Source organism: Megalobrama amblycephala, linkage group LG18 (assembly GCF_018812025.1).
Source record: "Megalobrama amblycephala isolate DHTTF-2021 linkage group LG18, ASM1881202v1, whole genome shotgun sequence".
Classification (NCBI taxonomy): domain Eukaryota; kingdom Metazoa; phylum Chordata; class Actinopteri; order Cypriniformes; family Xenocyprididae; genus Megalobrama; species Megalobrama amblycephala.
Window position 1 is genome coordinate 5915637 of NC_063061.1, and position 14796 is coordinate 5930432.

The 14796-nt window shown below is 41.0% G+C and overlaps 1 protein-coding gene across 2 annotated transcripts in view; it reads right to left on the reverse strand.

Moving 5' to 3' along the window:
- gabra3 (gamma-aminobutyric acid type A receptor subunit alpha3) overlaps nt 1–14796 on the reverse strand; it is a 268591-nt gene that overhangs the window by 67703 nt on the left and 186092 nt on the right. For both annotated transcript variants that reach the window (XM_048165836.1, XM_048165837.1), the window contains exon 7: nt 6940–7083. In XM_048165836.1, the coding sequence (XP_048021793.1) occupies nt 6940–7083 (144 nt within the window). The remainder of the gene's footprint in view (nt 1–6939; nt 7084–14796) is intronic.

Here is a 14796-nt window from a genome sequence, read left to right on the forward strand (position 1 = left end):
CTGGACATGCGACCTACGTCTAAACATGCATATCCGATTCCCATTGGAAATCCAAGACACCACACGGCAAGGGCAGCATATTTGCTCACTGAAGCTTTTATGTTGTATTATGAAGCAGACGTGTCTGTATGTAGTCGCACTAATAATTTGCAGCTTTATTATTGAGGTGGGAACTTTATATGTCTATATTTTTCCCTAGAAAGAAATTCACACACACACATTCAGCAGCTGGATTTCACCCTCTGCCCGGTTCATTTAAAAGAGCCCACCGTGTTTTTCTTAATAAACTAAAAGCGTCACTGGGTATGCTACTCTCTCTCTCTCGTTATCATTACATTCAAATTCATTTAAATAAATGTAATCTTACCCATTACTTTATTTCACTTCAGAGTTATAGATCTAACTATCGTAAATAAAGTAACAAATGCAAATTACTTTTATTTTCAGGTCTATATCCATGACACTGACAGCTATTAACTTATCCATTCTGGCAGGTAATCATGGCCACTCGACGTGAAATATATAAATAATTTTAATAGCACGGCCATTCAAAACCTGTGTATTAATGTAAACAGATATCGGATACCAGTTGCGTCTAAAGTGAATGTAAACACACTGGTCAAAAAAATAAGATATGGACAAAAGATCTGATCTGTGCGTTAAGACTTGCAGTGTAAATGCAGCCAATGAAACTAAGCTAAAACAGAACATACATGTTACACTCTTGGCTTGATTGTTTAGACTTTTGCTTAGTCCAGGGTGTCATATAACCAGCTCTGGGAATGCTGGTTTTAGACCTGTAGACTTTTAGAAAATTTGCTGACTCCAGCCTGTTTCCATTCAATTGGCCTTTTACCAATAAAATGGTGTGTGTAATGGCATCATCCCTAAAAAAAGTATAGCTAAATATTTTTTTTTGTAATCGCTAAAAAATCTGCCTTTGAGCCGTTTCCATACATTTTTCCATACCATACATTGCATCTCAAATTATATTGTATCTTTCACATCCCAAATATGTGTAAAATGTAGAAGGTAAGACAATGGAAATTCACCCATTTACTGCTTAGGAAATATCAGAAGAAAGTGGAGCAGCTTGTCTGATTGGACTGCATATAACTGCCTTTGTGTGGCGAGGCCCATGGGTTTGGACACAGCTCAATTCTCCTGTATGCTCATTTATCCTGTATGCAAAATTTTAGGGTCCATAATAAAAAAAGATTGGTACAGTAAAAACATAGTGCAGGCTTATGTGTTCTACATCCGAACGCTCATTATTCACTCATTATTGGCCAGCATCACACATCACGGATGCGTCGTGCGGCTCGGGTTCAGCTTCGGCCAATACTGAGCCAGCGTTCGGACGTAAACACGGAAGCCTGCACTGCGTTCACTATGTCAACTGCGTATGACAACAGTTCAAATTGTTAAAAAAAATAATTATTTTGTTTTGTTTTTGCACACAAAAAGTATTCTCGTCACTTCATAACATTAAGGTTGAACCACTGCAGTCACGTCGACTATTTTAACAATGTCTTTAATACCTTTCTGGACCTCAAAAGGTGCAATGACATTGCTAATTTGTTTTCCGAAACGGAACGAAGGCCTTACGGATTTGGGACGACATGTTTTTATTGTTGTAGGGGATTTTAATACAGCTAACATGAGGAAGGTTCTTCTTGAATACCATCAGCACAGTAATTTCCCCACATGAGGGGATCCGACTTTTGATCAGTGCTATTCACTAATGAAAGACAGTTTCAAATCCCTCCCCCGGCCTGCCTTTGGTGAAGGTGACCATATTAGCATACTTCTGTTACCTGCATACAGACAATGCCTAAAATCAGCTGTCAGACCAATCCACAAATGGAGTGAGGATGCCATCTCCAGACTCCAGACTTTGAATCCACAGACTGGGAAATGTTTCAGAAAGCAGTAGGCAGTGACATCAATGAATATACAGACTCTGTGATCTTTTATATTAACAAATGCACAAAGGATGTTCTCTCTCTACGTATGGACATTTCCCAACCAGAAGCCCTGGATAAAACAGAGAAGTGTGCGTCAACTTGAGAGCACGAACCACTGCTTTTAACTCTGGTGACTTCATAGCCTACAAAAAGTCCAGGTATGACCTTCAAAAAGATATCAGGGCTGCTAAAAGGGCCTACAGGGAGAGAGTGGAGTCAGATTATATTTTAGGTACTTCAACCTCCTTACCAAATGAGCCTAACACCTTCTATGCTCGGTTTAAGGCTGATGACACCTCCTGTGGTGAAAATTCCTACTGACTATGACAGCTGCCCTCTGATCCTAAAAGTTTTTGTTGAGTAGATCCTTCTGTTTGTCGACTATATCTCTGCATTCAACATCATCATCCCGACAAAATTGTAGCCAAAGATCTGGGTCTAAACAGCCAACTGTGTAACTGGATTCTGGAATTTCTGACAACTGCAACTGCACGTCCTTCACACTCACACTCAGTACTGGAATGCGTTCTTACCCTCCTTCTGTACTCCCTGTTAACATATGACTGTATGGCAAAACACTGCTCAAATATTATCTGCAAGTTTGCTGATGACAACCATCTTATCCTCATCTCCAATCGAGATGAAACGTCCTGCAGGGAGGAGGTTGGATTACTCACAGCATGGTGTAGTGACAATAACCTTTCTCTTAATGTAAGCAAAACAAAGGATATATTTGTGGATTACAAGAAAACATGGAGACGGGGACATGCTCCTATTCACATAAATGGAGTGGAGGTTCAAAATGTTAAAAGCTACAAGTTCCTTGGTGTCCACATCTCTGATGATCTCTCCTGGTCCCACCATACAGTCACGGCAAGTGAGAGCAGCTCAATAATGTCTTTACTTCTGGCGGAGGCTAAAGAAAGTTGGTGTTGACTCAAGCATTTTAACTAAGTTTTATTGTTGCACCAAAGAGAGCATCCTGACAGGCTGCATCACAACTTTTCATGGCAGCTGCTCTGCCCTGGACTGTAAAGCACTGCAGAGAGTGGTGAGAACAAGGACTCTAACCACCTATAGCTCTCTAACTTTTTGTGCCACTGCCATCTGGCAGATACTTCAGAAGCACCCAGTCACGAACTACCAGATTAAAGAACAGCTTTTACCTACAAGCCATCAGGCTACTCAATAACAATTAATCATCTCCTGCACTCCTACAATTTATTACATTTTATTAAGTCACTTCTATATCAGTATTTTTTTTACAATTATTGGCATTTTTGCTCTAAATCCCTACATCAACAGTTTATTTTTCACTGCATAGTATATTATGTGTTCATACTATTTATTATTATTACGGTAACACTTTATTTTAGGGCCTTTTAACTAGTTGTTTATTAGCATGCATATTACTCAACATGTTCTCCAACCAATACGCCCACATAGGTCGTTTGTCACTTCCCTGAAATATGACCCATGGGAGCGTTTACTAAAGTTACGCCCCTATTGACAATAGGACACTTTCATTTTAATGCATTGTTCGCTTTTATCTGCGTCATATTTCAGGTTTCGCGTAGCTCAATTGGCAGAGCATTGCAATAACAATATGCAATCATGTGATCAAGCGATCATGGGTTCGATCCCAGGGAACGCATGTGCTCATAAAGTGTATATGCACCCTTAGTGATTTAAAGTAGGTTTAGGGTTGGGGTGGGTGTAGTCATTAATAAAAAAAATGAGTTTTGCTAAATGAAAATAGGACAAATGGTGTAAAAACTCCACACATTGCATTTAAATGAACACGCATTTTGATTGGTAACGACAGTCATACGTCATTTCATGACGACAGACGTAACACGACACTGTCATTATTTTTACGCCAGCTAGAGGGCGCATGACTTTAAAACGTAAATATAGGTCATAATTAAGGTGCTTGAAAAATGACCTATAGGGTAATTTTTTTTTTTTTTTTTTTTTTTTTGGAGGACAGTCTCATATTACTAGAATATTGTCTGTTTATTAGTACTTATTAAGCACATATTAATGCCTTATTCTACATGACCTTATTCTACATTCTTAACCCTACCCAATACCTAAACTTAACAACTACCTTACTAACTATTAATAAGCAGTAAATTAGTAGTTTATTGAGGGAAAAGTTATAGTTAATAGTGCATACATGTTCCCTATACTAAAGTGTTACTATTATTACTCTATATTTAGATTGCATTGTCTTATGACTGTTTTGTAAGACTGAATATTATTATCTTTCACTTTGTTCTGTGACCCTGACTGAATGTTATTGTCCTGCACTTGTCTGCGACCTGAGTCTTATCTTAAGCATTTCAATGCCCTGTTTACCCGTGTAAGCTGAGCAAATGAAATATAAACTACTTAAACTGGAACTTGAATTTGATGGCAATAGACATTTTGTGTGTCTGGGCCACACAAGGTGGCGAGGAGGCCGATTCTGAAGCCAATGTGGCCACTGTTGGCTCTGCCATATGGCCATGGAGCCTGTCTACAAACTCCCAGTACCCCAGGCCACGTAGGTCACTTCTGAACTCTTGGTGCCCCCTATCAGCTCTGTTACAACCACGGAGGCCATTGATTATCTTTTTATGCTCCGTGTCATGGCCAAGGAGGCTATCCACAAACTTTCTGTGCTCCATGCCACAGCCACAGAGGCCATATATGTTCACTCCGCCCATGTTTCTGCTCCACCATGGCCTCCTGATCCCCAGTGGTTCTCTGCCATGGCCTCCTGATCTCCAGTGGGTCACTGCTCCACCATGCCATACATGTCCACTCTGTCGTGGAGGTCATCTAATCCGCCGGCTCCATCCTGGTGGTCTCCATCTCCGCTGACCCTGCCATGGTCTGACCTTTGCTTCACGATCCAGGCCCGCCTCTGCTCCACAGTCACACCACCAATCCACGGCCTAGGTCCACCACCATGCTATGATCCAGACCCTCTTCCACTTCATGGACCTGGCCCTCCATCCCTCCTCTTTGCTCACCCCCCATCCCTCCTCTTTGCTCACCCCCACTCCACTACCCTCCTAGACTTTTATTTTGATTTTGTTGTTTTGTTTGGGCATTGGGAGCCGGCCATTGGAGGGTGGGGGGGGGGGGGTATGTCATGTCTGTTTTTGGTTTTGTTTGACATTCATGTTTTCATGTCTTATATTTTGAATTTAGTCATAGCCAAGTAGTTTCAAATGATTCGCTGTTCCCTTATGTGATCTTGTCATGTGGTTCCCTTATGTGGCCTTTAGTTCCTCTGTCTTCTCATTGGTCCATTGTCCTGACTGCTTTCAGGCCCTCATGTTTCCATTGTATCTTGTCTAGTTTGTTCGTGTAACCATTGTAGGGTGAGTGTAGTCAGATCTGTTCATGTCAAGTCTGTTTTTAAGTCAAATCATTGTTTGATTTCCCCCCGGTTTCACAGACAAGGCTTAAGCTTTGACATTTGACATTTTATATTTAACAGTGTTTTGATCTGCCTGCATTAACAGCATTGTATGCAAACTGAACTGAGCTGGATGATGACATCACTGTTTACTCCAGTACTGATATAGATAAATTAATAACTATTGTTTCTTACATCGGAATTAATCAATACTGAATTATGTCATTAATGACTCACCCTCATGTCGTTCTATACCCGTAAGACATCTATTCATCTTCGGAACACAGTTTAAGATATTTTAGATTTAGTCCGAGAGCTTTCTGTCCCTCCATTGAAAATGTATGTACGGTAGACTGTCCATGTCCAGAAAGGCAATAAAAACATCATCAAAGTAGTCCATGTGACATCAGTGGGTTAGTTAGAATTTGTTGAAGTATCGAAAATACATTTTGGTCCAAAAATAACAAAAACTACGACTTTATTCAGCATTGTCTTCTCTTCTGGAATCCTTTCCATTGAATTGATTCCATTGAATTGATTTAAGATGGATACTGACACCATTTTCTTTAAGCAGCCAAAATTATATATACCAGTTATCACTGTAAAGCTTCTTTGACATAATCTGTATTGTAAAAAGCGCTATATAAATAAAAGTGACTTGACTTAAGTTAGTCCCAGACTAAAATGCATGTTTGAGCTGTTTTAACTGAAAACAACTTACACTGACATATCTTAAAATATGTCAGTGCCATTGTTTTGTCTCAAGATACACACCAGTAATATATATTTTTTCTGGGGCACGTTTATAAAATATACTTAAATGCCCTAATTGAACTAAGGCTTAATCCTGGCTTAGTCTAAGCCCTGTCTGTGAAACTGGGCCATAGATTATTTGTATTTGTTCATGTTTGATTTAATAAACTGCACATGGGTTCTTATCTAGGCTTTTAGTGGAATCCATTACAGCTCTAATACTGCTTTAAAGTTAAATTAAATAAAGTAATAAAACTTGATTTTGACCTCAGTCAAAATGAATTGCCTGGGAACAAATAATAGATTCATAACACCAAAAATTGCCCATTAGATATACCCCAAAACAAATGGTCTCAAATTTAACCACTACAGAGACATCAGAGTGAGCAGCAAATGTCAAAAAGACTTCCGAAACAATTCCGAAAATGTTGGACCATATTTTCAAATAGGCACTACCTTTATAAGTAAACTGCAGATTTGATTTAAAACTACATTCCGTGACACGACAACAGTAGTATTTCAAAATTTATCGTGGGTTTTCTCCTCCATCATTATTGTTCGCTATGTGAAATGCTGCCTGTCTAGAACATGCAGAAACACACGCACACGCACATGCACACACTTATTTATGACTGTATCAGAAAAGCCCTAAAATAAGTGTATTTCACTGTCAGGATGTTGACTTGTTCCAGATGTTGATCACCTCACTCAATCTCTACCAAAATTTTGTGTTCACAGTTGGATATTTCTTTTAAACTATTTAAAAAAAAAAAAAATCTGACTGGCACAAAAGAGAAAAGTAATTACCTGTACTGGAGCTGATGGTCTCTTTGCCAATGACGTGGCCCAACAGGTCATACTGGTTGAGTCTAGAACCATCAGGAGCCACAGAAACAGATTTCTCATCATCCGCTGTCCAGATGTAGACAACCTCGTTGTTGGTGTAGGCATCTTAGAGAGACAAACCACAAGAGTACTGGTTTATTCTAACCAAAAATTTAACTTGCAAACAATTGCAATGCTGTTTTGGTATCCTTAATGCAGCCTTATTATTTTGCTTCAATTACTCTTAGAACCCTGTCAGTCCTGTTCCTGGAGAGCTATGGCTGCGTCCGAAAACCTAGGTAGCTGTCTTGCTGCCTCGCTGTCTTATAAGAGAATGACTTGTACGGCAGCATTTGTACATGAAGGCACCTCACGAAACTGATTTCGGACAGACTTCTGAGGCAGCGTAACAGTTTAACGATCTACAGCAATATAGCGCGAGCTTTGGTGAGAACTAAACAAATATTTAATTATTACAGTAGCCTAGTAATTTCTCGATAGAAATGATATCAAAATTGAAATATGTTGGTCAAAATCGTATATTTATACACAAACTGAGCAGCAAACGCAACCTTTGGATGCCATCTTTACTTTTCTAGCTCAGCTGTCACAGAATGGAAAGCACAGGATTGTGGGATATCAAAGGCAGCTAAAGACACATCTATGCTTCCTTCAAAAATCGATCTGAGGAACGTATCTCATGAGACAGGAAGTGAAGCTAACATTGGATTCGAATGTGCCTTGATGCCTTACTACCTTGAAATGTGTCCTCAGAAGGCAATTTTTTACAGTTTTCGGACACAGCCATTATGTTCCTGCAGAGTTCAGCTCCAACCTGCTTTAATACACCTGTCTGTAATTATCAAGTTTTCCTGAAGATCTTAATTAGCTGGTTCAGGTGTATTTGATTAGAGTTGGGCACCCCTGCTTTAAAGGTAAAGTATGTAGTTTTTGTGACACTAGTGGCACCTAGCAGAATTACAAAAACAAAGCCTGTTTTCAAACAACCTTGCAAATGCCCCTTTCACGTGTTGCACCTCCCCCAACTTAAACATCACAAACACAGCACTTACGGATGCTTGTGAAGGCATGTTTCAACAGGTAAAGTAATACTTTTAGCTGTGTTGCTATGCTATATAAGCGACTGAGTAGGCTAACACTTGCAAGGGTTTCACTTAAAACAACTTATCCAATATATCTACACAGGGCACTTTTTTTTTTTTTTTTTTTTTAATGAATTACTGTTGGACAAATTGCCTGTGTGGCTAGTATTTCTTTGCTTGTTAAAATAGTGTTTGGTGTGTGTAGTGTATAAATAAATTATTTTACAACCTTTCTGATATTATGCAAACTAAATGTTGTAGATTTCAGATGTACTGATAAAAAGCTTCTATTTCCATGAATGATGTAGTCGCTGAGTTGAAAAAAAAAAAATCATACTGTATCACAAAACAAATCTCATGAAAAATATGGGGGCAGTAGAGGGAATACATGCAATTCAATGAGGGCAATTGGAATGCAACTTTAATAAAGGCCGACTACCCATGGGTCAGCTGCTCCCTCCGGATAGCTGCTTCCTTGAATCTAACATATATAATGGGAAAACATAACAAAGGACTTATTGTGTTTGAATACACAAGGACGAACTTTGCAAAAGAGCATGAAAAACAATTATTTCGGGGGCTGTACGCAGCAGCAAACAATGCACACATGCAGACCGACTCATGTGCGCTCACACAACTCTAAGCAAGTGAGCAGGAGAAAAGCTGGCAGGCTTAACACTAGAAACATAATTCACACACAGCAGGCAGAGGTTTGCTAATTAAATTTTGATGGCCATAGAGAGAAGTTATTGTTTTATTCTATTAGAAGGTCATTAATCAAAAGCTAAACACATCAAATTTAATGCCACTTCATCCATTATGAATAGTATTTGATAATGAAGTGCATTATTCCATCTTCAAATATATATTTGCATTGTACGACTGACATCGGTTTATATTTATGGGGAGTCTGGCCTACAGGAAATGGCACAAGCTGAAAAGGTCAGTGGTGTCACAGACTTTCAGCACATTATACGAGAAGTCTTAAATTTAGTGCCTGTGCTAAAACTCAATTAATACTGTGATGAGAGAGAGATAAAGAGAATGGAACATGAGAGGATGAATTAGAAGCCATTCAAATTGAATTGGAGAAGGAAATATTTAATCGAATATCACTTTCCAACACTGTATTCATGTGAATGACCTTGTTATAGGTTGATTAATAGTCTTATAATAGTTTATAACTCTCAGTAGAGTGTTCCCTTTGTTAAATATTACTGCACAAAACGTCTCAGTATGTAACCATAGTTCCCTGAGAACAGGGAACGAGACTCTGCGTTAAAATCGCATTGGGGAACGTCACACGTGAGCTGATGTCTGCAAGCCAAGTATCAAAATACTCCAATCATATTGGCTGGCGACAACCTATGACATCATCACAGCGCGACCTGGAAGTATATAAGGAGAGCCTAGAGAACCAGTCAGTACCTTATTGTCTTGAGGGTCTGTTCGGCAGGCAGCCCTGAAGCATGGCAGGGCAACGCAGAGTCTCGTTCCCTGTTCTCAGAGAACTATGGTTACATACGTAACCTGAGACGTTCCCTTTCAAAGGGAACTTCAACTCTGCGTTAAAATCACATTGGGGAACGAAATACCCACGCCGCCATGCTAAAGGAGAGTGCATTCCAAGATGGATAGACAAGCGTCAAGCAGTTTTGAATAAAACGCCAGATAGCAACTCACCCTCGGGTCACACAAAGGCTGTCAGTGACAGCATTCCCTACGGCCAACAGCCCAAGCTGAGCCTCAAAGAGGCCTTCCGTAGAAAGCCTACCAAGGCTGCTCAAGGCTTCTGGGACCAAATTTTCAGAGAAAAAGTGGTCCCTTAAAGGGAATGTGGCCAGGGAACCGAAAGGAGCTCCAGCCAGTCACTAGAGGGGAACAAAGTCACCCCCAATGCCACCAGGGAGGCTGACCTGGTTTGATAAAGGACAAACTTAGTCTTGGCCAACCCTGTCTGGATGCAGAATCTCTATAACACATTCTTCAGAGAAGAGAGCAAGTAAGAGCGACTGCGAGAGGGACAGTAAGCAACTCAAACCCACGCGTAGAGACGGGCATCCTGGAGAGCAGAACTCAGCTGAGTGCTATAAACCCTCGTATTGAGGGGAGTATAATCCGCTCATCCTAGGATCTACTCAGCGCCTGATTATTTGCACTGAGGAGGCTGTGTGCTAGAGAACCCTGATAGAGGAGAGCACAAACCAGCCTGGGGCTGATCTTTAATGGGAGGCCTCATGGAAGCCTTCACCAATGATCAGCTAAGCACTATTACACAGACAACCCTAGCAGGGAAGTACAAAGCTCGACCTAACAGGTAGACCATACTGCGGGCACATAACCATGGAGGCCAGAAAGGGCCTACGTCATGATAGTAGTTCTATGTGGAGTAAGACTCACATAAGCTAGAGTACTTTGTCACAACAGTAGGACATTCAATGGGCTGTGAGGGCCACCTAGAACACCTGTCTTGCTGGGAGCAGGACATATGACTTAGTAACAGTAGTTAAACTGTAAAATGCCCACATGACAATCTACCTAACACGATCCAATGGATCGTTCCAGAAGTGAATTCAGTGTATTCAGTAGGATACTAGCTCTCTAGTAAGAGGATTACACTACAACATACGCTAGTATGTTCAAAAAAGGCAGCCCAGAGGGCCTAAAATCTTTAAGACATACGGCGTTAGTCTAGTGGCCATTAGGGTTCAAGGAACAATAAATAGAACCAACCTAGATACTAGTTAGCTATTTAGCTCAACTAGAGTAGAAACCCAGACTCAAGGAGGCTGATGTAGTAAAAACCAAACTTCAGTAAGGTTTTACCACAAAAACTTAACCCTGAGAGGTCAGCCACTCAGTAAAAGCACCTTTTTACTCTCAAACTGAGAGGAGTACATAACTGAATACATAACTAGTCATGTAAGCAAACTATGATCAAATAACAACAGCACTTGAGAAACACAAGCTGCTAAACTAGAAGGAGGCTAAAACTGGGGCGTATAATAGTCACCATGCTCTTAAATAGAGGCTGATTTCACAAGCCTACTATTATGAGAACATGTGCCAACCTGTGGCAGCACTAGAGTAAAGCTCACATAAACAAATGTAGGGCAAAAAGCTAGAACGCAAAGCAAACACAATGCTTTGAAATACATACCATCCTAAAGAGGATAAATGCTCTCATCAAACAGATTTAGCAAATTTGTGCTAAGCCCTAGAGGACGGAGGCTAAAAAGCTAGCACCGTCAAACTCAAACTTGAATGTTAAATCAAGTGGCTCAGGGGAAAGACAAATTCATAGCATGAATGAAGCTTTAGAGAGTGGGGCCTAACGTACACTGCATAACTTTTCTACGCAAAGATAAGGGCCTACCACCTGAGAAAAACAGCACCAGGGAGGCTGATAACAGTCTACAACCTTAGCTGTTAAACTCAACCAATTGCACCTATATGAACAAGGGGAAATGGGCATACGGCCTAACAACTCCTTCAGGAAAAGGCCAGAACTAGGAACTATACAACCTGACAAGGGATAATCATACATAGGGTAGTTAACAAACACACCTAACCTAGCTCTAGCCTGGCCGTTAAGCTGCGGGCCTATAGGGCCACACGCCTAGTAAAGCCTGGGCTTCACCGCCAAATCTCATGGATAAGAGAAAGAAAATGAAGCTCACAAGCAAACAATGTCAGGCGGGCGATTAAGGCCGACCTAAATATAGATACTAACTGAAGTGACGAGTGCTAACTCAAACTACTCTAGCAACCAGCAGACCAGAAGCTACTCTAAACAATAGCTGGCTAGGAGGTGGCCATTTTGTGGCCTGCACCATATATCATTCTAGCAAACCTATCAAACTTCAGTTCCCCCCCCCCCTAGCCATACAAATCTGAATGGCTAGAGGTTTTTCCATGCCCTCCCGATCTCAAACGCGGAGATCAGGAAGGAATGGAAAGTTTATGGGAGCTGCAGCATTCATGGACAGAAAGGAACCGCTCGTTGAGCCGTCCGCACGTGGCCCCTTTCTTAACGCGCTCTCGCGGCAGCTGCAGCCTGCCAGAAGCGCGTCCCATAAATACCAGCAGCTCCGCATACACAGCAGCCAGAGGAGCGCGCGCTGCTGAACGCGATGACGTCAAACACAGACGTCATCGTCATCCAGCAACTCATCCTTGTCAGCCCTGGGAAGCTGAGAGAGAATACAACTCTCTCAAACTTCCCAATGAGCTCACCTGCAAGCCCTGTGATTGCAGCCGCCATTTTGCCCCAGCACAAACAGGGCCAGAATCACCAGGCACAGATGCGGACACCTCTTCCCTCGAGAAGAGTGCCGAACGAGAACGGAGCGTCCCAATAGGGAGACGCTCAAAGTAAATAACAGAAAACACACAGACAGCGCCCTCAAGCACTGTCTATGCACGCTCCTCTCCCAGACAGAAAACGCCCAGAAATGTGTATTTCAAGTGTCAAAACCCTGAGACACGGATGAACACTCTCTTGAACATTTGTAAAGCATATTATGGAATCTCTTACCGGAGTCAATACAATCGTGATCAGACAGAACAGTCCCGAAAGACGATAAGATACTGACTGATTCTCTAGGCGCTCCTTATATTCTTCCGTGTCGCGCTATGTTGATGTCATAGGCTGTCGCTGGCTGATATGATTGGAGTTTTTTGATACTTGGCTTTCAGACATCAGCTCACGTGTGACGTTTCCTAATGCGATTTTAACTCATTGAGTTGAAGTTCCCTTCGAAAGGGAACACATTTGAGTATTTGTATTTGTTTAATGTACAGTGTAAACATGTATTTCATCTAAAATGAGCAGCCGGTTAATGAGGGAATAAGGAGCTTGTATGGATTATTAGATCTCTTCTCGCTTGGCCAATATAGGTTATCCTCAATTATAAATCATCATGCAGTAATACAAAAGCTCGCCATTTGTTCGGCTGGTGTGAAATGAAATAATGGAAAAGAAATAAGCAGAAGAAAAATAAAGACAGGGTCTGGGAATCAAGATTATGTTTTTATGGTGTAGTGATTTTTACTTTGTCCATCCAAGGACACGAAGTAAAACAGGGATTGGTACTCACGTCACCGCTGACGTTGTGATTTTGGATCACACGTCTCTTAAGGTGTGGTTATGAGTACATCAGATGACCACTTCCCCCCTTTTTCCTAGTTCAGGGCACTATTCAAGGTCTTTTACCTTGGCAGTATGAGAACACTCTCAACGGGGGCTTTTCATTCATTTAGAGTTAACGTAAAGTGGTCAGCTGATTTATTTGAAAGATTGGTGATATTGCTAACTTGTTGAACCGCTTCTGTATTATCAGCACAAGGAAGACACAAGTGTAATAAAATAAATTTTATTAACAAAAAGATAAACAAGAATAACTAACACAACTACTAAATGGATACCATGAATGATAAAGGAATAAAGTGCATAAGATACATAGAATACAAGTGATTAAATTGAGTGTGGCTATGGAAGAGTTACGTTATCTTATGGAAAGATAAACTGTTTCTCTGAAAATAATAAGGTGGAAAACCTTATTATGCAACAAACAAATAGATGAAAGATTATTTGTTATTAACTAACATCAGCTATATTACATCTAATGGGAATTAGGAAATTATATACTGATAATATACAACAATGCCAAGGTCTCTGGAAAGAGGTTTGGTTAAGTGATATTTACGTTCCACTTGGTTGAGTCCGATGACGGTGACGTCCTCCACTGGTTGTGCTGGGAGCCAGAATCTGTTTCAACAGTCTTGAACACGAAGCTCTGTCGGATGCTGATCTCCTGGAGCACCAAAGGGTCCTAAAATCCGGAACAAGCAGATGAGGCCCTGGTGTAGGTGCAGAAGGTCCTTAACAATCTGGAACATGCAGACGAAGGTACCTTGGAGTGAAGGTTTGCTCTCCTGAGCTTAACCTTGTGGCAGATGTCGTCACTGTCTCACTGGACGGAAACTCTGAACGTAGTGTTTGTTAATGTCTCTTTCTTCACAAGCTGGTGGCTTAGAACGTAGTCGTCTCTGTTGCTGCCTCACAAGCTGTAGACTCAGATCATGGGATCTGTTGTTGTCTCTCTGGATGGACCAGAGGCTCAGAACTGTGTTGTATCTGCTCTGTCTTTCCCCTTTGAAGGGCAGACTCAGAACGGTGTATCTGTTGTGTCTATCCTCGTGCAGGACAGGCTCAGAACGGCGTATCTGTTGTGTCTCAGCTTCGCAAGCGGGGACTCAGAACCAGGAGTGTCTGTTGAAAGGGTACCTTTATCCCTTTCCGATGAGGAGGAGATTGCAATTTGGCGCTTCTCCATTCGAGTGCTGTGATTGGCCGCTGGCATCAGAGGGGACACACAGAGTGTGGCCCACCCTTCTTTCTCCTGTGGAACTCATTTGCATAAAGCACAAAGTTGGAAGTCTTTACAGTGTCTTTAAAGTTTACCAATGCATTTCTCACTTTCCAAACCACCACCAGAATACCTTTGGCAATATTCTAAACAAATAGATACTAAACATGATGGAAAAAGATTGAACTGTCATTCAATTGTACATTAACAGCTGAATTTGTATCAGATGTTGCACTACAAATAGCTGTCACTGAGAATACTTATTTCTGTGAATAAGTATCAAATGGATGTGTAGTTTGCATCAGTTCTAAGGTTTGCAAACATAGTTTTGAATGGATTCGGATGGATCTTTGTGATCTCTCTTT